The sequence below is a fragment of the Trypanosoma theileri genome, assembly GCF_002087225.1.
Source record: "Trypanosoma theileri isolate Edinburgh chromosome Unknown TM35_Tth_1_V1, whole genome shotgun sequence".
NCBI lineage: Eukaryota > Euglenozoa > Kinetoplastea > Trypanosomatida > Trypanosomatidae > Trypanosoma > Trypanosoma theileri.
This window is the reverse complement of record NW_021639843.1, coordinates 299,702-325,109: the sequence shown is the minus strand read 5'-3', so window position 1 is coordinate 325,109 and position 25,408 is coordinate 299,702. Positions and strand designations below refer to the sequence as shown.

At 39.8% G+C, this 25,408-nt stretch overlaps 8 protein-coding genes across 8 annotated transcripts; all 8 read right to left on the bottom strand.

Moving 5' to 3' along the window:
* Positions 1–55: 55 nt before the first annotated feature.
* Positions 56–1,933, bottom strand: TM35_000012200 (uncharacterized protein; the record flags this gene model as incomplete). Its single annotated transcript, XM_029020901.1, has 1 exon — positions 56–1,933. The coding sequence occupies one exon, from the start codon at positions 1,931–1,933 to the stop codon at positions 56–58; it is 1,878 nt and encodes a 625-aa protein (XP_028887409.1).
* A 720-nt stretch (positions 1,934–2,653) lies between these two features.
* TM35_000012190 (26S protease regulatory subunit) lies at positions 2,654–3,850 on the bottom strand (the record flags this gene model as incomplete). The annotated part of the gene is made up of 1 exon (XM_029020900.1): positions 2,654–3,850. The coding sequence occupies one exon, from the start codon at positions 3,848–3,850 to the stop codon at positions 2,654–2,656; it is 1,197 nt and encodes a 398-aa protein (XP_028887408.1).
* Positions 3,851–4,628: 778 nt separating this feature from the next.
* On the bottom strand, positions 4,629–10,067 carry TM35_000012180 (uncharacterized protein; the record flags this gene model as incomplete). The annotated part of the gene is made up of 1 exon (XM_029020899.1): positions 4,629–10,067. The coding sequence occupies one exon, from the start codon at positions 10,065–10,067 to the stop codon at positions 4,629–4,631; it is 5,439 nt and encodes a 1,812-aa protein (XP_028887407.1).
* A 568-nt stretch (positions 10,068–10,635) lies between these two features.
* On the bottom strand, positions 10,636–13,389 carry TM35_000012170 (U2AF65-like splicing factor; the record flags this gene model as incomplete). Its single annotated transcript, XM_029020898.1, has 1 exon — positions 10,636–13,389. The coding sequence occupies one exon, from the start codon at positions 13,387–13,389 to the stop codon at positions 10,636–10,638; it is 2,754 nt and encodes a 917-aa protein (XP_028887406.1).
* Positions 13,390–14,240: 851 nt separating this feature from the next.
* TM35_000012160 (uncharacterized protein) lies at positions 14,241–16,541 on the bottom strand (the record flags this gene model as incomplete). Its single annotated transcript, XM_029020897.1, has 1 exon — positions 14,241–16,541. One exon carries the CDS (start codon positions 16,539–16,541, stop codon positions 14,241–14,243), a length of 2,301 nt encoding a protein of 766 aa, XP_028887405.1.
* Positions 16,542–17,159: 618 nt separating this feature from the next.
* On the bottom strand, positions 17,160–19,277 carry TM35_000012150 (uncharacterized protein; the record flags this gene model as incomplete). The annotated part of the gene is made up of 1 exon (XM_029020896.1): positions 17,160–19,277. The coding sequence occupies one exon, from the start codon at positions 19,275–19,277 to the stop codon at positions 17,160–17,162; it is 2,118 nt and encodes a 705-aa protein (XP_028887404.1).
* A 914-nt stretch (positions 19,278–20,191) lies between these two features.
* Positions 20,192–22,492, bottom strand: TM35_000012140 (putative 6-phosphofructo-2-kinase/fructose-2,6-biphosphatase; the record flags this gene model as incomplete). The annotated part of the gene is made up of 1 exon (XM_029020895.1): positions 20,192–22,492. One exon carries the CDS (start codon positions 22,490–22,492, stop codon positions 20,192–20,194), a length of 2,301 nt encoding a protein of 766 aa, XP_028887403.1.
* Positions 22,493–23,294: 802 nt separating this feature from the next.
* Positions 23,295–25,157, bottom strand: TM35_000012130 (uncharacterized protein; the record flags this gene model as incomplete). The annotated part of the gene is made up of 1 exon (XM_029020894.1): positions 23,295–25,157. The coding sequence occupies one exon, from the start codon at positions 25,155–25,157 to the stop codon at positions 23,295–23,297; it is 1,863 nt and encodes a 620-aa protein (XP_028887402.1).
* Positions 25,158–25,408: the final 251 nt, after the last annotated feature.

Below are 25,408 nucleotides of genomic sequence, written 5' to 3'. Positions count from 1 at the left end.
AGATTCCTATTATGCTACATCGTTAAAATAATCTTTTTCATCATGTTTTTCTCTATCAAAACAACATTGGTTCTCTTCGTAAAAATAGGAGAACAAAAGCCAACGCATACCATTGCACAAACTCTATCACCGCAGTCTCAACATAATAATCATCAAACGAGAAGCTACTCCTAGAATAGGCAATCAATATGATCTGAGGAGCAATAATTCCTACAGCATATGGCACACACATCCCACGATAGCGTAAATACAATAACATATTATCATTAAATACACTCTCTTTCCCAGACAGTTTCTCTGTTGAAGCGGCACGCCCTATGGTTGCCATAAGAGTTGTTATTTGGAAGACATTTAATAAACTTCCAATTAAATCAACAGCGGTAGAAATAGTGCGTATAGTTGCACAACGAAGAGTATTTGGATGCATAAAAGTATCCAAGTCAGTAAACATTGATATCATACTACTACCTTCACAGGTACTTTGGAGTACGAAAGCGGAGAATCCCATAATAGAAGCAAATGATGCAACCACAGTTTTTCTTGTTGGTGGAACCTCATAGGCGCATCCCCATCCTATACAAACAAACTGTTGCATAGCAAATATTACAGAACGTATACAAACAGTAAGTACAATTGAAAGAATTTGAATATTACCATGTAAAGATGCATCTGCTGACATGGCAAGATCACGATACTGGGCTAGACGTAGAGCACAGATAATCATTTTTACAAATAGAGACACAAGAATGAGCCATTGTAGTGTAGGATAGAGAATAAAAATATGTTGACAACAAATATTTTGCATTTTTTTCCAAAAAACAGAACAACAATTACATTTTCGTACTACTTCAACATTATCCTCATTACTTTCTCCCATGTTCCAAATAACATCATTTCTCATATTATCACCATTACTATTTCCTTCATACAAATTCACTCCATGTACTTCCCCTCTTTTGCTTACCAATATGTTACCGCTACCTTTAGTCACTTTACTGGTCGTAGTACTGCTGTTACGGGTAGAAGTGCTGCTGTCAATCGTTTCTTCTCTAGAATGAACCGTCTGCGTCACAACACTGGAACCATATGAACAGCAACAAGGTAAAAGTAAAATAAGTAGAGTAACCAGGAGTAATGAATATGCTATAAAAAATGTTAAATATACCATCTCCATAGAAAAATACTCAAGACTACCTTTTCCATCACCGTTAAATATTTTAACTGAAATTCCAACAGTTAAAGGAATATTACTACATTGTACAAGAACCGCAATAACACGTCTTCGGTGTTCTATATCCCAAACAATACCTGGAGCACCGCTAGAAGCAATATCTTCTAAAAAAATTGTATAAGCTGCGGGAGCACTACATAATATAGATGCTAATCCACTATAAGAAGTTTGTATTTCTGATATATTATCAATAGAAATATCTCCATTAGTATCTAGTACAATTTGAGCATCCTGTAAGCGTTTTAAAATGGCTTGCCATTGAGAAAGTTCAAAAATCTTTACCATAAGTCTTGTCTCCATGGCCATAAAAAATGAATCCACAACTATTGGCAGTCGTGAAGGATCACAAGATTCAGACATTACCTCTAAACAAAGGCAATACAATCGTGGTTGTGTCAACATGAAAAAAAGTTTACGTTGGCTGTTCTCTTTCAGTAATGCAGGATACAAAGTGGTATCAATGTAATTATTATAATCATAATTAGCAAAGTTTAGTAAGCCTACTTCAAAAACAATACGACCCGCATGATCCATTGCAAAAGGACGTCCATCTTCATTTAATATATAGGCATAGTTCTTTAACGCTTGACGGGGAACGTGATCAAGGGATGCCGACGATACTGGTGCGAGTTCAAATGTTGCTCGACCATCGCTTAAAGTAGGCACCTCAAAAATTGCCTCAGCAGTATGAGAACAGTTCATCAACGCTAAAAGGAGAAATATTACCCATAAAAAATAAAATCTATTGTTTGCATATTTCCAACATCCATAATAAAAACCATTTGTCCTTCCAACTCTCTCTTGTAGTGCAAAGGAATTAACCATACCTACTACAAAACGTAACAAATAATGGGAATAAAAAATAAAACAATAAAAAAAAAAAATATTTCAGTTGTCTAAGGAAGAAAAACAAAAGCAAAAAAAAAAGAAAAAGAAAACTTAAAGAAAGGCAACAAAGGAATGTAAAGATTCCCTTAAATGAGGAGAGCTAACATTCAAGGTAGACAGGGCATAAGTGAGAAAGCCAACAAAGACTCCAAGAATAAGAAAAAAAAAAAAACAACAACAACAACAGTAAACTCAGTAGCCAAATGGTGTTTTTTTTTTTTTTTTTTTTGCAATAGCATGAAGAAAAAGAGAAAGGAAAAGCCACAGGCAACTATATACCACCTACTCCTTCTCTCTCAACTACAGACAAGCATACACATATACTCTCTCATGTTCATTCATTCATTTTTTTCTTCAATATTTCCTTTCTCCCTTTTCTTCACTTCTGATATCAACTTTCTGGTTCGATCATCGCTCATTTATCACCTTTCTTCTACATGTTCTTTTTTTTTTTTTGAACTCTCTCCCACCACTACCACACACACATATACTTCTCTCTCTCTCTTTCTTTCTTTCTTTCTCAGCTATTCAGTTTTACTGCTCAGAGTACCTGTGTGGGGCTCCCTCGAGTTTCTTCATATCCGCAACCTTTCGTGTTGCCTTGTTGAAGTCTTCATTGATCACATAATCCCTACCTGCGCGGAGGGCGAACATACCCGCCTCCGTACACACATTTCGCAGATCAGCACCGTTAAAACCCTCTGAGAGTTTCACAAGTGAATCATAGTCAATATCTCCCTGCTTACTTAATTTGGATGCGTGTATCTTTAGCACATCAAGTCTGCCTGCTTCATTAGGGAGACCAATCTCTATCTTTCGGTCCAGTCGACCTGGGCGCATGAGGGCGGAGTCGAGAGTGTCTGGTCTGTTGGTTGCCATGATAACTTTCACCTTTCCGAGTTTCTCAAAGCCATCCATTTGATGCAGTAATTCCATAAGTGTACGCTGAATTTCACGGTCCGAGGAAGTTCCTTCAATACGTTTTCCACCAATAGCGTCCACCTCGTCAATGAAGATAATACATGGTTCATGTTCACGTGCGTAGGCGAACATCTCTCGAACCACACGGGCAGATTCACCAATATACTTATCCACAATAGATGATGCCACCACCTTTAAAAAGGCAGCATCCACGTTGGAGGCAATCGCTTTTGCAAGAAGTGTCTTTCCTGTTCCTGGAGGTCCATAAAGTAAAACTCCTTTTGGCGGTGAAATACCAACACGGACAAATAGTTCAGGATTTGTTAATGGAAGTTCTACCACTTCACGCATCTGTCGCATTTGTTCTTGAAGACCTCCAATTTCTTGAAAAGAAACATTCTTTTCATCTCCCATAAATTGCATACTATAAACTTGTGGATCCACTTCACGTGGTAACACCTTAACAATTGTCAGAGTAGTAATTTCCAGGGCAACACGAACACCAAATTTCAATCTTTCTGGTTTAATACTCTTTTTATATCCAACAAGATGACGAGCTCCAGAAACACTTTGTACAATAAAGCGTTCATCATCCACTTGACGAAGGATTTCACCAACAAAGTGACCAATACTCATGAGGGCACTGATTTGATCTTGAACATACTCCAATTCTTCTTGTTGTGTTTTCAATTCTTGAATAAGGGTGCGAAGACGTTCCTGTGTGCTATTTCTAAGCACTGTTTTATTAATAACTTCTTGCAACAAGTCCCTTCGCTCATTGGACATCTGAGGAGCAGAGTTTTGCTGCATATCTACGATTGATAATGCTTTCGCTCCGTATGATTAAATAAAATCTGATAAGGTATACTTCCCTTCTAAACTAATCAAAAAAGGTTTTGATCACTATTGTTCTTTTTTTTTTTGAAAAAGTAATAGGCACATAAATAAAATGGAGAAAAAAAAAACAAAAGAACATTAAGATATCATTTACATGCGAAGAGAGAAAAACAGACTTAAGAAAAAAAGAGCTCAAACCAGTACTACCAATAATAATAATAATAATAATAATAATAATAATAATAATAATGTGTAATATTCTGAGCCATATAATAAAGCTCAGTTATTCACTTACTCGCTTTCTCCTCCTCATAATTTTTCTTTCTTTTTTTTTTTCTTCTTCTATCGGGTTCACCAAAAGAGAATTATAAAAAAAAAAAGTATGTATTTTTTTTTTTTTTTTTGGCAAAAGGAAATAATACACACCTTACTGACTTTGTGAATTTTATGAATAAACATTTGTACGCATCCGTGTATCTGTATGTATTTGTATGTGAAGAACACTCATGGCAATATACCACACGAGATGCCTGTTTATTCTATTTTTAGCCCGAGTGAAAAACTTTCCAAACAGATGAGAGATTCACATCCCAGTCTCTCTCTCTCTCTCTCTTTCTCTCATAAAACAACAACAAGAAAAAAAAAAAAAAACTCAAATAGAAGAAGTAATGTATCTAACTCCCTCCATTCCCTTGTTTCAGAATATGAGTTTTTTTTTTTTTTTCTTCTTTCTTTTTCTTCAATAGCCTTCTCACTCTTCCACCACACACTGTTGCAGAAATAATGTTTCCTCCTTTACGTCCCCGGCAAGTGCACGAGCGACATCATGCGGTGTGCGCAGCGGCCCTGCCCGCACGGCGTACGTGACGCGCCAAACAAATCTCCCGGCCGCTTCTTTTTCATCTTCTCCGCAGACTTTAGCGAGTGTGACGCCGTCCACCATATTCCAATAGGCATAAGACTCCAATGTAAGTGTTGAACCTGTTGTAGTCAAGTCTCTTTCTCCTTCTACATCTTCCACTGTTGGGGTAGTTTGGGTGGAATCTTGTTGTGTGTCTTCATCAAGGTCAAATTTCCATTGACTGGTTTTGGAGGAGTTCACATCGCCAGGCAACGTTGTCACTAGAGGTTTTCCTTTTTCATTACTTCCTTCTTTTATTGTTTGCGGTTCCTCACGAATAAGACGGCGTAGTGAACAGTCATCATTTGTGGCAGTCATAATAGCACGTGCCATCGGACTTCCAGCAGAAACAGACTCAATCACCATTTCACGAGAGAGGCGTAAACCCACAGGTTCAAGCATTGAATCTTCTCCATTTACTTTATCTCTTTCAATCGTAACAGCAATTTGAGCAAGACGGTACTGACGTACTTGCAGAACAACAGCCTCACCAGATGAGTGGGCAGCAGCAGCAGCAGCAGCAAGAGATGCACGAAGTTCATCGGCATTAAAAACACGTCGATAATTTACACCAATGATCATATACACAAAATGAGAATAAAAAGCAGGGGATACACTTGGTAAATTAGTTTCATTTTCTAAGTCTTCTTCATTATTCTTATTTCGATGTATATTGTTAAAACGCAAAGTATCTGCAATACGCACCGCTTGTTGTTGCTTTGCAGCATAAACTTGAAAAGAAAAGTTATTATTATGTTGAAGACATTGTAAACGAAGTGTGCCACGTTGTACACGTATTCCCCACTTTCCAACTGGAGCTTCAGCAGTACGATTCACTACAATAGTTACAACACTACGTTTCTGTTGTGCTGTAGTTAGTGAAGTACACTGTGAACTGCATGGTGGTGGCACTTTTCCACCCACATGATCTTCTGGGTTTACTATTGTGTTATTTTCATCTTTACTCAGTTTATGAGATTCGTTTTCCACTCTACTAGCCTTAGCATTAACATTTGCACTATCACTGGTAATATTAGTAGAGTCAACCGTACCTGATAGAGATGAAAGCTCTTTTGCAACTTTTACAGAAGGTAAACACTGGGTCAAGATAGATTCTTCTTCATGTTTACTAAGAACTAACTCTAATTGAAGAAGAAGAGTTTCCACCATTTCCCCATCTCTTTTTTTTATTTGTAAGGATCTAACCACATCACTCTGAGAGGAGACTGAAATACCATTAACAGAGCGTACTATATACTTCCCATTAATAGACTCTTCTTCTTCCTTTGTTGTTAATGTTAGTTTTGGGTTAACCGTGGCTACAACTCCCGATAATTCATTCTTCTGCAGTAAATTTGACAGGTTTAACACTACGAGAGAATCACCATCAATCTTTAATCCCCATCCTTCTTTCTTTTCACCTTTCCTTTGATTATTATTATTATTATTATTATTATTGTGAGTTTTAGTAAGCAGCAATTTCAGAGTGGGTGGTAGTAATCGCTGGAGAGTATAGGGTTGGCAATTACCAACTCCACTATCATAACATTCAACAGGGTTCTTCACAACTGATTTAAACTGCAGAAATACTTCCCGTTGCTTTCCCAGTCCAACAAAAGTGGCTGCCACTTGACGACGACCAGAGACAGCAGTGTTATTAATACTCGTCAGCATCCATTTACATCGACGAAGCAGTGTACATAAATCTGTTGGTGTAGATACTTCCGAACTAGTACTTGTAACATTAGATGATGTAGATGATGATATAGTAAATACCTCATGAAGTCTTGGAAGAAGTAAATTGTCATCACTACTACTAAACGACATAGATATTACATCATCATCGTTAGATAGAGAATCCATTCCAGTTACTGCCCTTGTTATAAACTGACGTAAAGCAGCTAATTGTAACTCTTTATCATTCTCTTCAATAGAAGTATCCTGCTTTGGCAATAACCAAGTTTTCCAAAAATGTCTCTGTGCAGCAGAATTTCCTGCAAGAGTTCCACCAAATCGTACTCGACCCTCTGCCAATATACTTACATCATCAATAGCTGAAAGATAAAGAGCACTAGTAAGATGTACACCCCACTTTTGCTCTTCAGATCGACGACGTAAGTGTAAATCCAACTGTAATATTACCTCATTACCTCCTTCTTTAATTTCTTTATTAGTCAATATAGAATTTTTCAATATAATTCCATTCTGTGCGTTTGAATGCGGCAATACTAAAGAATCCGATGCTGCCAACTGATGTAGTACCTCTTCACGTCGTTTACTACCAATATGTCTATTACGCTTAAAAAGATATTCCGCACAGGCATCTAATACGTCATGATCACGACAATAGCATGCTTGACAAAAAGATGGTGCTGTTAATCGTGAAGTCTCATTATCAAGTTCTCTACGAATACGATGAACCTTATGTTGTAGGGCACTATCTTCTTCTCGTTCTATACCAGTAAGAATAAAATATTCACGCAATAAATGTCCAAGAGCAGAAACCCCATTACGAACAACAGCGTGAATATGAACAGTAAAAAGGCGATCAATAGTTTTCAGAGCCTCATCTGGGGTGTTAGGGGAGGCATGAACAAGGTTTCCCTGTAAGTGACGTTTAACGTGACCAAGAGCAACATACTCATCACGTGCAGGAGGAGAAAAAAATTCTTCAGCAAGCAATCCAGAAGAAAGACGAGCTCCAATGGTTGTTCGTTCCAAAATTAAACTTTGTTTTAAAAGCATTGATGGTGAAGGAAGTTCAATCATTGAGCTTTCTTCTTCTTCTTTTTTCCCTTCTACTGCTGCTGCTACCGTTGTCGATGTAGATACGGTTGATGAAAAACATAAAGAATCATCTTTTTTGGTTATAGAAGGTAATATTGATTGTTGTAGAGATAATCTATCATTTCCAAGGATGCGTGCGGCATCAAAATGAATTGATTTAATAGGTGCCTTATCCTCTAATATTGTAAAATTCATTGTAATAGGTCGAATAATAAATCGACGGAATAGCAATGGTGATGCCTCACTACGCACATCCAGTAACTGACGACATGCATCACTCATACCAAGAAGCAACTGCGGTGCGTGAGCTTCACGAAGCAAGGCAAGCATATTTGCTTGAGTCATAATAGGGTGATTGGTCTCATCTGATGCGAAGAGCTCATGTGGATAGACACCACGGAGAAAAGGAATGAACACATCCTCCACACTACACTCCGCTGCCTCTGCCTCACTACGCACAATCATCACATGCTCTGCCTTCACTGTGGTTAACATGCGTCGCTGCGCATCCTCACGGAATTCTGGGCGCAGCACAACATCACCAATCAACACACGTCTTCCACCAATCCGCAGTCGTCGTGATGCCATCGTATTCCACACCGCACAGCGAAGGGCGTTTAACCAGCGACGTCGCCAGACGTACGGTAGCCGCTGCACCGCCGCCGCCCAGTCCCCACCCGTGCGGATGTAACTTCGCAGCGCCTCCCGCACGGTGGCGTCTGTTGTCGCGCGGCGTGCGCGGGCGGCGGCGATGACGTTCGGGCGGGCGATGAATTGCCGCAGTGCGAGCGGGGCGTTGCGGCGGTGGAGGGCGTTGAGGAGCGCCGACTTGTGAAATCCGTGCAGGACGTCCGTGGCGGCCCGCGCCAGCGATGCCTCGCGGTTGGCGCAGAAGAAAACGGCACCAACGGCCCGCACGGCGCCCAGGCGGTGTTCCAACTCCTCACGGCTGCCGCAACTCACACGGCGGAGGAGAAGTTCAACCTCATGCAGAGGCTGCCAACGGGCAAGTTCACCAAAGAGTTCCGCACTGAGTTTCTCATCTTCTACAGCACGGATAGATCCAACACGAAGAACAAAACCAGGGTGTCGCATAGTGTTTAACAGTAGTAAATGTTCACGTTGTAAATGATTGGGAGCGACTGCACACAGAACTGTACCACATGACATTTTAGATACTGCCGTACAAGTGTAAAAAGCTCGTTGAGGTATACTAAAAAGGGCTGCCATATGTCCAATAGCATTTTGTAAAGAGACATTCTCTGTATAAAGAACAAAAATAAAGGCAGGACTTTTACTTGGTGGAAGATTTTCTGTAAATCCAAGCATAGGAGGAGGTGCAGTATCAAGATATAATAATACATCTTCCATAGAAAGAGGTTTGTAGTTACTTTTTCGAGTTTTTACTTCTCCAATTTCTAAAGCTTCAGTTAATTTCATTCGTTGAGATAGATTTAAAGGTAATTGTTGTGGTGTTTGCTGACGAAGATGCAAAACAAATCGAAAAAGACACAATACATCGGAAGGAGGTATTGGTTCAAGACGAATGGAACCACCAGAAGGAACAAACCAAGGTGTACTAACGCCGTGTGCAACTATCATATTTTCAGTTTTAACATTTTGGCACACTGGGAGTTTTTTCTTTTCTTCTTCATCTTTACTGCATAAAATACTCTCATCAGCTGCTTCTGATTTTACCTTTTCCCCTGATGATGATGATGCTTCTGTCATTACTACCTCTCCATTATGCCTATCTTGATTTTCAAACGCCAAAAAATCATCATCTGTTAGTGACATCTCTGCTCCCACCTGATCGTTCACTATTTTTGATTCTGTAGCCCCATGAACTTTTTCAATCGATGAAAAGTACGTTACAGCGTCCACCTCACGCATTGTAGCATCACCATAATGAACCTCATGCAGAGCTGTTAAACGGCGTATCTCAGGAAAGAGACGTTCTGTAATTCCAGAATCAAACTCCACCTCCGACAGTGCCCACTTCTTACGTCGACGTTCAATCTTCTCACGGGCAACGTTAGCGGCGCCGGATGAAACTGTCTCTCCTTCTCGCATCCCTTCTTGTTGCATTTCCGAAGTTAAACGTCGATGAAGTTCAAGTTTCTTGTCAGTTATAGGATGCGTTGGTGAAGAAGAAGGAGAAGAAATCAGTGTAGATGACAATTCGGTAACTTCTTTTGAAGAAGTCATAGAAATGTTTTCTTCTGCTTTCATTTCAGAATTATCTTTTAAATCAGCCACGAAATTTTTTTTTATTTTTCCCTTATTCCTACCGCTAATCACAGATCGTTTTGAAGTATTGTTTCGAAGACTTTTACCATATGAACGATGTTGTAATGGTGGTTTCACATCATCACTATTCTCATTCTCCTTGTTGTTGCTGCTGTTTGTAGTAGAGGCAATCCACACACTGCGGGTCTCCCTGAGAAAATACAGTACCACACTTCGTCGGGCACGTGGAAGTCGAGTTGGGGCAAACAACATTCCTTTGTCTTCCAGATTTGGACTGCTGCTATACCCTGGGTAAAGGGTTTTTTTTTTTTTTTTTTGTTTGAAGAAGAGCAAAAATAAAAATAAAAAAATAAAGAAAACAGTATAACCAACAAAAAAAAAGAAGACTTGGATTGACAATAGAAGAATAATCATATCAAATTTATAAGTACAAAAAAAAAAAAAAAACAATAAAAGTAAAAAAAAAAAAATTAACGGTGAAAAATAAGCATCTGGCAAAAAATGAGAGAAATGAGGAGCGAAACTCAAATGAGATACAGTATATGTGGATATTTAAAGTTTCCATGTGCATAATCTTTAATGTTTCGCTTATGAGGGAAATTTCTCTTTTCTTTCTGTCAGCTTCGTTTCATCTTATACTGTGCTATTTGTGCTTCCTAGGTGTAATAGGGAGTGCCTCCCCCCTTTTTTTTTCCCTTGCACATGCACTTGTCTCCTTTAAAATGAACAAAAACAAAAGTGAAGAAAAAAAAAAAAAAAAGAAGGTTCAAATCATCCTTTTTTTTTTTTTCTTCTCTTCATCCTCAAAAGAAGCGACGCATCAGTTCAATGCATCCAAACCACCACCACCACTAACTTCTTCTTTTTCTTCGTCTTGGGTCAATACTGCCTGTGCCTCATCAGAAGCATCGTTTTTATCATTATCACCATTGACTGATGTCTTTCCCTCTTGTTGAGCTTTGGTTTCTTCTTCTTCTTCAGCGCCTACAGCCTCCAGATATAACTTTACTTTTTCTTCAGCTTGCATTTCTTCCTCCTCAGCAGTAGGTGGATACAAGACATCTTCAAACATAAAAGACGTTACAACTGTACGTCCACCAAATAATCGACCCACAATTGCGCGTTGAGCTTCAGCAGCTTCATCAATCGTTTCGTACTCTACAAATACACGACCAAATCCACCATGAATAGGGTGCATTAATTTATCTGTATATGCTTCACGAGCCTTTAGATACTCTGCCTTTTCTCGTTCGTATCGAGCTTCATCATCATTATCACTATCCTCACTTTCTTCATTGCTGTCACCAATACTACCGCCTCTGTCATTTACTTTTCCGAATGTTGTCATACCATTTGTAGCATTATTCTCTGATGTTTCCCCTCCTGATGTATTTGAATGTGTTGGAACAGGCATATCTAATTCATCTTCATTTTCTCCACCTTTCTTCTTACTCTGATTTTGACGTCCACGATCACGACCACTAGCAGTGGTAGACTTTTTTGTTGTTCTCATACGAGATGAGTAAAGATTTTTTGGCGGTTTTGGTGGAATTGGAGGGGGAGTACGACGTGGTACAATAAGTGACTTAACACGTCCATACTTTTCCACTTCACTTGATATCTCATCTAAAAGACGTTCATAAGTTTCATCAAGTACTAATTCTTCTTCATCAAATAGATTAAGAAGAACCAATACACGGGTAGGAAAAATAGGAACACTGCTACCGTACAAAGTCGTGAGATGCGGAAAAGTTTTAGCAAAATGCAAAACAACATCTGGTAATGGTACAGTAAGACCAACAAGTTCTTTCATGTGATCTACCGGTTCGTCTGCCTTGGCAAGATCCTCAGCGAGGAGCGGAACAAGAGCACCAGTGGACTGTGCATCCTTCGCAAGAAGTGAGGCACCAGAGACGGGATCATCAGGGTCAAGCGTAACGTCAATACCGGCATGTGTACAAACAACTTTTAGCCAGTCATAAAGTGGCAGTAATACCACTACATGAGTACCAAGTGTCTCACCATGCAGATCACGTACACAGTCAACCGCATCTGACTCTCGCTCAAACTCAGCGTAAGCCATCCCTGCCTTTACATCAAAGGCTAGAATGGATCCAAATTGCTCAAATACCATTCGTAATTTCTCAGCTGAAAGTGATGCAGGGAAACCAAGCATCACTACTTTTCTGTGGTCTACGCCTGGTAAACTTTGATAGTCACGTGGACGTCGAATAGTGATGGGGTATGATTGTCCGTCTGCAGCGATAAAAGTAAAGCGTTCAGGATCTCTCTGAGATTCTTCTACAAGTTCTGTTACAAGATCAGCGAGGTTAACTTCAAGAAACGCAAACGGTTTCGACTTAGCACTGTTTACAGAGAGATCAATCACACGATCTACATCTACAACAGCATTTGAAGGGATAACACGTCGTTCCCCTTCATCAATAACACCACCATTATTATTTTCACCTCCCATACTCTCAGCCAGTTGATCCATTTCACGTTGTACCTTAACACGACGCACCATAGGGATGATAGTTGTGAAGTAGTCTAACAAATCTTGTCGCGAAGTATGTTGTGGAAAACATGAAATATGAGCACGACGAGCTTCTCGTGCACGTCTTTCAGCTTCAGGAGAGAGTTTAGGTGCTTGGAGAACAGCTAATGCTCCTGTAGTAGTTGTTAATACACCTTCTTGCCCATTATCGTTTTGACCACCTTCTGCTGCAGAATCATTTTTAGTCTCACCACCACTTGTATCATTTTTACTAGGTGGTACCCCTAAGAGGTTAAGGAGACTTTTTGGAATAACAGGGACAAAATCGGCTACAGATGGTAAAACTTTCACTGGAGCTGTTGGTTGAGTTGGAATTTCCCCATTTTCTTCATTCTCTGCTGGCTGCTCTTCTATTTGTTGTGGTTCTTGTTCTGTATACCCAGTAGTGTTGGAAGTTTCTTGAAAAACTTGTGTTTCGTTACCTGATCCCAATACTGCTTGAGCTTGAGCTTGAGCCTGAGCCTGAGCTAGATAATCCTGTTCCACAGCTGCATGTAATTCTTGTAGTTCTTGCTCATGTTGAAGTTGCTCTTGTTGCTGTTTAAGAAGTGCAAAAAGAACATCTGGAGAAACTGGTGCTCCCATTCCCCCTGGTATTGTTTGTATACCAGGATTCAACAACTCCTGCACATTAACTTCTTCAAATCTTGAACGAGCAAGTTCTCCTTTTCTCGAAGTACTGGAGGATGAAGAAGAACGGGAACGGGACCTACGGTGCCCACGTCTACCAGTCTCCTTGCTAGGAGCTCTTCTGCTAGTTGCTGGACGTCGTCGTTGCCGCTCATCACTCGCCGATCGCCGCCTGCGACGGTGACGCTCGCTGTTCCGCTCATCACTGCCACCGCGACGAGAACCTCGCGGGGATCGTGACCGCCGGTTGCCTGCGTAGCGCCCGTAACGCGTGGAAGCCGCTGTGGCCGCCGTGGAGGAATTACCGCTGGGTCCCTCTGGAATACCGTGCCGGTCGCTGGTGTCGTTGCGGCGACTGTAGCGATCCCCACGACTGTCGCGTCCCATTTCTTTTTTTTTTTTTCTTTCTTCTTTTCTCTTTGGGTCTTGTATTACTTTTGTCTTTTCAACTCTTCTTTTTTTTTTTTTCCTTTCTTCCGTTGTTGTGTTATTCTTCTTCTTCTTTATCGTCTGTTCCTCCGGGTTTAGTTTCACTACCTTCCGTCTGCTGCGGAGGATACATGCACAGCAAAGAGTTACACAACCGCGAGAGAAAGAAATGGAGAGAAAGCAAAATAGTCAAAGTCAAAGAAGAAAAACGTAGAGGAAAAATATATATACAAAAAAAATAGAAAATGGAATAATAAAGGAAGGAAAAGAAAGGACTATTTTGTGTTGGTGTGAAACGAGTAGAAGAAGAGGAAAAACCACACAATGAAAAATGATTCTTATTTGTTTTCCTTTTACCCCTCAACTCCTGTTTACCCCTTCAATTACGCACATATCCGTATTGTATTACTACTCAGAAGGGCTACAACGGATTCTCTCTATAATTCTTTTTCCACTTATTCAAGAGACCCCCCAAAAATAAAATAGGCACAGAAACAGAAAATGCCCTTAAATAAAAACAAACACTTGATAGGGCAACAAAGACACGTTTTTTTTTTTTTTTTTTTTTCTTCTCTTTATCCTTTTTTTTTTTTTGACCAACTGTTCATTTTATAGAACAAACTCAAATAAAAACACCTTCTCATATAATTTCTTCCAATTCCACACTTTGGTCGAGAAGGTGTAATATCCCGAATAGATGGTGTGAAGTTTATCATTATCTCCATTACAGATTTGCCTCATTCCTTCAAAACACACAGATCCCAACATCATTCGTTTTTCATTCATTTGTTATTATTATTATATATATATCAGTGTAAATGAAGATGACTTGCGTAGTGCAGTAACTGCTGCTGTACTGCTGCAATCGGCAGGGCCATAGAACGTTGCTGACGCACATGTTCCATGCAACTTTGTTCAATAGAGACATTTTCTTCAACTGCAGAATTCGCTCCTGCTGCATCTTGAGTAATCACTTTTTCTTCTTCTTCTTCTTCTTCCTCTTCTTCTTCAGTTGCTCCCACTGCAGCTCCTGTAGATATACAGCTATCAAGAACCTCTTGGCGTTCCTTCTGGTTACGTAATACCGCAGAAAGATATGATGGCGTTGTTCGTTGTTCCTTATTCTGATGTTGCTGCTGTTTTAGCTGTTTTTGTTGTTGTTGTTCATCTTTCACTTGGATTGCCGTTGTTGTTGTTGTTGTTGCTGTGATGGTGGACGTTATTTTTGCAGGAAGTTTACCATGTGATAGGGCGATAAGCCACAGTAAGTATGCGATAGCTATACCACTTGATCGATGCATACCCGCAGAGCAATGTAAAAGAGAACTCCGACGACAGAACCTTTGCTTCTCCAGATCAAAATCTTTAGAAAATTCATCAATAGGAAATAGTGAAGTGCCATGTAAGAAACGGAATACACCTTCTTGAAAATGTGCGGAAAGATCATAAGAGTTACGGTCCTCAGCGGGAACAACAAGTTTAGTAATACGTCGGTTGGTATACGGCAATTGTGAGCTATACACCATATATGGACCAAATCTAGTGTATGGTGTCCACACAAGCGGGGAAAGAGAAGTGGTGAAAATATCACAGGCAAATTCCCATTCTTCATTAGATAGAAATAATAAATGTGCCATTCCTGTTTCATTACAAGCAGCATTCTTGCTATTACAGCAGTTTGGCTTCTCTAATAACAATCGACGCCAATAATATAATGCATCTGAAGTCATATCTCTTGCACGAGTTGCATTTCGAGTTGTACGAGTATCATTTGACTGTATGGATATTGGCGGTTCCGCATAACACTGAAGTACTCGAGTAATGTGTAAAACTTCAAGTAAGAGAGGTTGACTTGCTGGTTCTTTTCCAGCAATATAGACTTGTGCATATTGTGGTGTCCAATCTTCTAATCCTTCTGATGTTTCACAGTTAAAACGACCCACCAAAAGAGGTTGTGCCCCACGACGTTCGGCTTCTTTCTCTCCACACATTACATAACTTCGTAGAAGTTCCTTAAATGTTACCAAATGATGACGTACAAAACAAAGTGCACGATACTCTAATGAAGAAAGAGAACGTGATTGAGAGATACTTGTATGCTGTTGTTGTTGTTGTTGTTCTTGCCTCACTTGAGCAGCGATAACAAGAAGGAAACTTTGATAAAATTGACGTAGAAAATCACGCATGCTGTTATTCTCTAAGCATTCTTGCTTTCCTTTATTTTCCACTTTCATCTCAGTAGAAAATAATACATCATCAATTTTGGAGATATTACTGTTGAGAGGAAGAAGTGCAACGGCAGAAGCAGAGTCAATAGAGGCTTTACGCACCTCCAGACAACGATGGGGTACAAATCCCGTGTCAGATTCTTCTTCTTCTGTTGTGTAGATACTGTAGGATTCTTTTACTGTTTGTACATCACCTATATTGCGCATTATTGTATTAACTGTTTGTGAATTCTCCTTCTTGACCTCCATCTCTTCTTGTTCCTCACAATCGTCTTCTTCATCTCCGTAATCTTCCCGTTCTTCTGAAAGTGATGATACAAATGGGAGACGTAATTGTATAGTACGGCCACGTCCAACCTTTCGCCGTTTACTACGACGACTGTGATGATTACCGTTCTTTTTCTTGTTGTTGTTGTTGTTATTATTATTATTTGGGGTTGCGGTTGCTGCTGTGGTAGCTGCTTCCATCAACGCCTCTTCAAGTGATGGAAATGCCGCTACAGCAGAGCGTGATGGTGGATGTTCCACTACTGTTGTGATTTTTTTATTCGTTTCTTCTGGTTTAATCTCACTGTACATTGGGTTTGGTGCTTTCGCCAGTAGCACCTCCATCAAGTCCACATTCCACGTCATGGAGGAGAAGAGAAATGCCACATCTTCTTTTGAAAGCAGAGATGTAGTGACAACACTGCGGGAAGTATCGCGGAGAGAGTTCTCATCGCTGTGTTGATCATATTTTTTTTGATAATGATATGTTTGATTTTTTTCTTCTTTCTGCAGCTTCAACTGCTGCATATGGATGTTATTGTTATTATTTTGCTTTGACGGGCTAAAGGACGGGTGATAGGCGCAACTCGCACTGGTAGTTGCAGATATAGGCATTGCAATAGGACCCAACTAAATTCTCCACGTACAGATATATATAAATATATATCTATATATCTATAAAGATATTTTATATCTTTATGGGTCTTTGCCTTCCTTTTTTCCTTCCTTTTACTTTTTTTTTTTTTTGATGAGTATGTGAGTATGTACAGATGTAAATAATATTGCTTTTCTGATTATTGTTGGTTGCCCTTTACCTACACCCCACTTTGCCCCTACAACCAAAACAAAGAAGCAGAAAAGAAGAAGAAGAAAAAAAAAGAAGACAAAAATGAAGAAAACACCCTCTCACTCTCTTCTTTAGGTCTTCGTTAGAATACCGTCAAATAAAGAATGAATAAAAATAAAATAAAAAAAAAAAACAACAACAACAACAAAAAGAGAAAAAAAAAACAACTCCCCATCTTTGAAAAAAGATGGGAAACCAAGAAAAAAAAAAAAACTGAAGAAAAAAAAAAGAACACGCAAACACTAAAGCATATTTCAGACCTGCGAAGCAGGCAATATATATATATATATATGAATATAAAAACTTATATGCACTGATTTTCCAGGGTTTAATAACACTAGATCTCTTTCTCTCACTCTCACTTTCACTGTCTCTCTCTTTATTTATTACTGTTTTTTCTGTTTCCGCCGTTGTTGTTGTTGATATTGGGCCGCGGCAAATGCCGTACTTTTTGCATTATGCAACAGCCACTTGTTCAGCGTTACGTCATCGTACATAACCAGACAAATAAGAAACATATAAGCATAAACTGTCCAGTGATCGTGTCCACCTCGCAGTAACTTACTTAGATAATACACCTGCCATGTCCAGTTCGTGGCACAGCAGAGTATATACACCACTACCGCTATGAAAGAAAGCACACGCGCAACATTTGGTGGAACTCCAAGAAAGCGTGAGGCGAGTAGAACATTCACACAATATGCAAATGTTGAGAACGCCGCATACACTACAAGACACCGACATATATTCTCTTTTTGATAGTCATTTGTTATACTAAAGAAATTGAATAATAACACACAAAGATGATGTGTCCATGTAGACCAACTCATACGTTTTACCACAATCATCGATACAAAATCTGGTATAGTGTATATACATCCAAGATTTTGAAGTGTGTTCGTATCCCATTCATCAAATAGAATAATGTGTATGAGATGAAATGTAGCGAATGGCACTAGTGAAACAAGAATACCTGCTTTAATAAGATTTGCAATGGTGTAAAACTTCTTATCATGTGAAATACGTCGAAAGGAGTGAGAACATCGACCTAGGAAGTAGTATGCCATATAGTAACTCGCCAGTATCATGTATGTACCAACTATAAAGAGTCCTATATGATCACGAGTATCCAGTACGTGTTGCTGCAGGAATTGCACCACAACGAGATTCATCGCAGCCACACAACTACACACAATAATAGCGGGTCGTGTGTGCAGTGTCGCCTCCCACGGACTATTCCCTTCACCAACATATGCACGCACAAAAGAAGTCGCACTAAAAGATGGGAGTGCAGGGAAGAAGGAGACATCACCACCTTCTCGTTGTGGAGTTTCTTCTTGTATAGTAACAGGTGTTTGTATAAGGGAGGATAATGAATCATCCGCGTTAAATCGGGGATGAGAACGGCGATAATGTACACTATTTACAGAAGCCGAAGGATGTGTATATGATGTGGACTCTCTACGGGGGAATTGTAGAATACGACGCATTATCGGGTCGTGAAGGACTCGTGTAGATCTTTCTCTCGTATAACTTGCAATTCCTTCCATAGTAGAATTACCACCTAAACGTTCATAATCATTATAATCATCATATTGTTGTTGCTCCTGTTCTTCTTCTTCTCCTTCATCGGCAGTTGTATCACCCTCATCATCATCATTATCTTCGATTCGATCTAAACAATTTTCATTCGTTTGTGTTAATAAAAGTTTAAGAAATTGTCGACAGCAGGGACAACGGAATCGGTGTGTTGACTGTTTGTTGTTACCAAGTATAGGAGAAGACACAACATCACTACAAGCCACAATGCGAAGTTGTGCAATGATGGTTGCCATCTCTTCTCTTGTGAAGACTCTCTCAGAAGTTGCAGTTTCCATCATTGTATCATAATCACTTTTCTTTCTTCTATTGTTGTTACTATCGTTGTAATTATTTCCATTGTCATCCTTTCTATTAAGGATGCTAGACACATTTCTCTCCCGTTTTAATCCTTCTTCTTCTTCTTCTACTATTTCTACTTCTGGATGTATTACGGAGGCTGCGGTATTTTCCGTCGTTTTTTTATTCATCCAGTTAACATCGGAGAGTCGAGCGTGTTGTGTGGTTACATTTCCCAATATATCTGCATAATGTTGCTGTGAGTGAGAGAGGTTATGAGGCGCAAGAGAAAGAGAGGAATGGAGTTGCTGCGGTTGCAAGAGCGGTACACTTCTCCCTACAAAGTAATCTACATCGGTATTATCAGAAAAGAGTGGTACATGATGATAATACTCATAGGACTCACTCACATTACTACTGTTACTCCTGCTGCTGCTGCTACTGTTATTGACATCTTCCTTATTATTATATTCTTCCATATAACCGGCTTCCGCTTTTATCTTTTCGCTACTGTTAGTACTAGTATTAGTGAACATTCCAGATTCTTTGCTTTTTATGGGATACAGCTCCATTGCCTCGGTTCCACTACTATCACTATTGCCATTCATTTGTATCTCATTCTTCATTCCTTGCAATGCAGAAAACTAAACAAACAAATCGACACACATACATACATACATGTATAAACAAAAAAAAAAAATGAGACATAGATAGACAGAAAGAAAGAAAGTGCAATTTATGCAGTGACGTTTTCTCTCACACCTCCTCTTTCCTCAGAGCACTTGACAAAGTATACCAGACAGAGATAAATTTCTACTTCTCATAGGAAAACAACGAACAAACAGAAGAAGAAAAAAAGTCACTCCCTCTCTATATAATCTTCTATCCTCTTTTTTTTTTTTTATTTTCAGGATAAATCCAACTCTGAGAGTTACAAGAGGAAAATGCGAGGCAACGTACTAACGAGAGCAGAGATCATATCCGTAGACTTGAACGAATACAAAGAAAGAAAAAAAAAAATTACTCAATAATAATAATAATTCTCGTACTACAATCATGTTAGATACAGACACATTGCCGCAGGGATTAGAGTAGAGATAGATTACAACAAAACAAAAATAGAAACCACAATACGGAGAAAGAGTCAGGGGCACTGGGGAGGGGAAGGTTCATAATAAATGAAGGTACAGGTACCTTTTCCTCCACGTTGGCAGGTTCCCTAATATATTTCTTAAAAAGGGCTTTATATATATATATATATATATAACAGTTACCGATGTTCATATTGGAAAAAGACACAAATACACAAGTACCGTACAAACGAAAGAAAAGAAGAAAAAGTATTATTCTACCCGAGACAAAGAAAGAAAAGAGAAAAAAAAAAAAAACACTGTTTCCTTACCCCAGTCTTTATCTCCGTTTTGCAGCTTCTAATATTGTTTGAGTGACTCTGTTGAGTATAGGGAGAGAAAAATATATATATATATATTGAAATTCATTCCTTTTTTTTTTCTCTACTCTCCCTTATTTCCCTACATCGCTACAGCACTGCATTTTCACTTAGTGGTACTATATTAGATGCTGGGGTATTTGTTGGTGAAATCGCCATTGCATTCTGCCAACGTCTTCCCGCAATTCCAATGAGAAAACTACCAATATTTACAATAGGATTTCTACTGTTTGCATATATAGAATGAAATACATGCCATTTACCTTCTCTCTGTATGGGCATAGAACCCCCAGGATGATCTGTATCGAGTTTTGCGGTTTCATCCACGACACTTTCTGGTGGGACCCACGGCTCTGAAGTTAATGATGTGGATGGGAATATACTCACCAAACCACCAATGCTGCTTGTGGCTGTGGGGTTTGCCATTTCCATGCGGGTTGCCCCTCTTGCCACGCCTGACCACTGTCGCAATACCACAAATGTAGACATGATCGCTGCAAAGAAGGTGAATTGCAACAACCACACACCGAGGTGATTGGCACTGGTGGGAAGGATATACTGCAGCCAGAGACGCCAATTATCCAAGGCATCACTCTCTTGAGTATCATCACGACACGGTAATCCGTGAATAAGGAGATTCCAAAGTGAACCAATAAACCATTCACCAAAAGATGCATACTCAGGGCATTCCAACAATTCACTTGTTTGTTCCCATGTCCAGGAAAAGATAATCCATTGAAGAGTTGCAAAGCTATTAACAAAGATAAAGAACCAAATATGATTACTCTCTGCAATAGGGCAATCAAGAGCAATGCTATAACTATCAAAACGACGAAGAAGAACATCACGCTCATAACAATAAAAAGTTCGAAGAGGTATCATAATATGTCGATCTACCCATAAAATACGAGGATGGAACCAACGGTATGCAGATTTTTTTATTAATGGCCAAACAGGTGAAGTTTCAAGGGTACATGTTTTAGTTTCACAAACAGAACGCATCGCCAACAATTTGCACATGATCACACTTATCCCAGTAATACAAAGAAGAGATACAACAACGAATTGTTGTAAATCGGCTCTGCTTTCAAAAAAGGTTCCCCACCACCTATTTCTCCCAGATGCAAAAATACTTTCCACTTTACAGCTTTTAAGAACCACCTGCTCTGTAGGATAATACCATAGTATAGGTGCAAGACCCATTTTTGCCCAAGCAAGTTGTTGTATTATTAAAAACGTAATTAATGCGAAAAGACAAGATGCATCTCGATTTCTGAAAAGCCATATACCACGAATAGAATCGGCAAAATTACTGGCAATTCCCATTTTTTGCATTGATGTTAATTCCGGTTTACCACCTTGTACTGGATGTCCAAGTAACAGCATCCATAGTGTATTTTTAAAGAAAAAAGGTCCCAATACTGCATGACTCAATATTGGTGGAATAAACATAGTTGCCAAAAATGAAAGTAATACATGTACAGAACCAAAGATAGACATGAAAAAGAAGAGTGGTTCACGAAGCATCATTGTAATTGTACCACGGCGTCTGTTTTCTTGTACATTGGTGTAACCTTTTAACGATAAAAGGGAGGGTGATGTATCACTTGTTCTTTGTGAATTAAAACCATTTGATCGTAATAGAGAATATTGCGTTAAGACATATACACTTTCTCGGTGGTTACGATACTGTGCATACTGAAGAGCTGTATAACCATCCATGTCTTTCAAATCTGTACGAGCACCACATGAGAGAAGGTATTCAATGACTTCAGCATATCCTTCACGGGCAGCCCATATAAGTGGTGTGCGTCCATTATTATCAGGGGTGTTTATTTCTAGATGACATTTCTCAATAAGGTACTGACATATAACAGCAGAATTATTGTAGGCAGCCCAGTGCATCAAGGAATGGCCATCCTCATCTCGATCTTGCTCTTCAATAGGATGAAACTCACATAGCATTAAGAGCATTGGAAGATTATTATTCTGTACAGCCAAAAAATAAGCATTATACCCTTGTTTATCCTTTAATTTGATATCTGCTCCATTATCAAGAAGTAATCGTACAATTTCGTAGTGTCCACCTGTTAGTGCCCATAACAGAGCTGTATGTCCCATACTATTTGCACTATTTACATCCACTTCCTGGTCAAGAAGAAAGCGAACAACGTGTTGGTGACCACGCAGTGCAGCCCACATAAGTGGTGTGGCATCTGTTCCCTCGTAAATAGAAACGCGGTTTTTCAATTCTTGACCCTGTGCCCAAAATGTAATAACATGGGCAAGACTTCCATATGCACATGCTTCTTCCACACTAGATGGAAATAAACGACGTTGACGTTCAATAGCCTCTGCTTGCTCACCCCGTGGCTGCCAGGTCTTAAGCATACCGCATGTTAAGTATGGGTAGTAAATGGGCCTGTACTGTTTATAATAATTATCACAACCGGGGTAATAAACATCAAACCCAGCTTGTGCATCTACGAAATTCATTCCTACTTATTTTGCTGTATTCCCTTTCCTTCCCTTCCTTTTTTTTTTTCTTTTCGTTCCTAATGTACCCAAAAAAATATTTGAGAGCTTTTAAACTACTGAGAGCAAACAAAAAAGAAAAGGAGGAAAGGTAAATACATAATATTTTACGTCTTTCAGCAAAAATTATCTCAAGAGAATGATAGAATGGCAGATAAAGATGTACAATACAAGGGAAATGAAGCAAAGGTTCAGAAGTGTAACTCACTAGAATGGAGATACTTCATACCTTTCTCACAAATCACCTCTTATTGTAGCGTAAATAAAATAAGTGTGCGTACCAAATAAAAAAAAAAACCATATATATATATATATATATATTTTCTTTTTAACTATATCTACAGACTTCAAAGATAAAAAAAAAGTAATCTAATACAGGGCATCCTTCTTCTTTATTAACCCCCATTTTTTTTTTTTTTTTTTACTATCATCACTCAAAATAAGTGTCTATAGTAAATGCAGATATGTCGTCACTCCAGTTAAGTGGCCACAGTCGCACAAACGACGTACACACACACACATTATATATATATATATATATATATATATAAACAAACAACAATAATAAGAAAGAGTTCCTTGATAAGGCGAAGAAGGGTATATGATCATGTATATATATATATATATATATTTTTTTTTTTACCTTTTTCTTCCCCTTTTATTGGTATCCTTGTGCCCATTCAGAGACACCCTTTGGGTCCCGTAGTCGGGATGTGTAGCGCTCCGGATCTGTATTCACGCGTTTTGCGAGGCGGGCGAGAGCACGTTCTGTGTATTCATTTCCCATTACCTCATATAAGTATAATTTCTCTTCGGGTCTCAACGTCCTTGCAGCGCCTACGCGACCTTCTACGCATAGAGGTGTAGCATAAGCCACAGGTCTTCGAGCGGCGCTAGGAAAGTACTCTTTAGGGTCATTCTCTGTGTTTTCATGTGCCCCGGCTCCGGCGCAGCAGAGAAGTATGGCGAAGAGTCTTGACGGTCGCAGGAATACGGCTGCGATGACGGCTATGAGTGTTGCCTCTCGGTTCTGCAGAGCTGCGGCCGTGAGTAGAGCCACCCTTGTGGCGCGGAGTGCTGCGCGAGTGAGTAGTGGGAGGTGTGGTCCCCAGAGCATCTTTGCGAGGAAACCGCCGGCGATGGCGACTGGGAGGGCGATCCACCCGGCGCGGAGGAGGACGTCCGGCGGGGCGTGGGCGGCGAGGAGGGCACTCGCGGCACTGAGAAGACCCTCCGCGAGGGCCGAGAGGCCCCCGACGGCGAGGACGGCGAGAAGCCCGAGTTTCCCGAGCGTCATGCCCTGCAGCCGGCGGAGGAGGAGGAGGAGAAGGACGGCCGCGAGCACCACCACACTGCCGGCCCCCGCGAGGAGCAACTGGAAGGCCGCCAACTCCTCCAGCCACGGCTGCAGCAACCGCACAACGCAGAGGAGAAGCATCATCTTCAACCAAAACACATCAAATACAATGGACTCCTCCACATGAATGCTTACGGGAATACCATGAACTGAGGCAAGACGAAGACACACAGGTTTGGCTACAGGAACCTCAACGTCAAAGTGAAACTGATAATTATCCATATCCCCACGAAGTAAAACTTCCTTCGTTGCCATGGGTCGACTCCCAAACCATGCGGTAACCCATGATGGAAGCCATAAACTGCTCTTACGATGGGGTCCAAGTTCCTCAAAAAGGTATATATTTCCAACCGCTTTCAAAGAAGGGGATAATGCCTTAACAGAGGTGGAGACCCCAGAAAAGAGAGAAGAACTATCTCCACCAAAAATAAGTGAAAATAAACCTTGTATACCAAAATAGTCTGTTATACGATTCATAGATGAGGAAGAGTCTACGTTTGCCGCACGCCGTGCCTCAACAATATCTGTAAAATTGCATATGAGACGTCTAACATTCGTACCACTACTATTCTCTTCTTCACCTTCTACGGGTGTAAAGGAAGTTACACGGATACGACCAAAGGAGGCCATACTAAGCAATTGACTACCACTCGCTAAACCACCAGGTCCTGCATCTACTACAAAACGAAGAGAAAATTGACGTTGAAAGAAAAACCGTTCTATAGCCGCTGGATTACCCCAAGGGTACATCCGAAAGTTACTCCAAACATCAGTAGCCCAGTTAATTAAAGAAGTATTTTTACCTTCTTTTTCAATTTGTGCATCATTATTATTCAGTCGCCATGCCGACCCAACATTGGGTACATGATCACGAAGTGGACTTTGTAAACGTACTTCTGGTGATCCTAACAAAACTACTGCATCCGCACCAGAGCGAAGTAAACAAGATATACCCGGATGAATATTCTCAGTTGTTTCTGTCGTTTCTATCGTTGATGTGTTTTCTTCCTTTTCATTGGCTTCTAGATGAGTTGAAAGTATTTCCTGTACAAGAAACGGTTTTACCGTGTTACAGTCTGGAAGCTGCTCTGCCACTACCACTACCACTTGACATACAATAAGGAGGACTAAAAGATACACTATCTTAATAGAGAATGGAGGCATCAAGATGCTTCTCTAAAGGGCCTGAAAACTTTATACCCATCACCAATATAGAAAATAAGAAAAAAAAGGGAAGAAAAAAAAAAAAGATGTACAATGAGAACAATCCAATACAATTTCATAATATTTTCTCTCTCTCTCTCTCTCTCTCTCGCTAACCATGCGTCCTCTACTCCATGAAATAAGGGAAATAATAAGAAAAACAGTGCAATAAAGAAGAAGGGAAGAATAAGAAAAAAAAAAAAAAAAAAAAA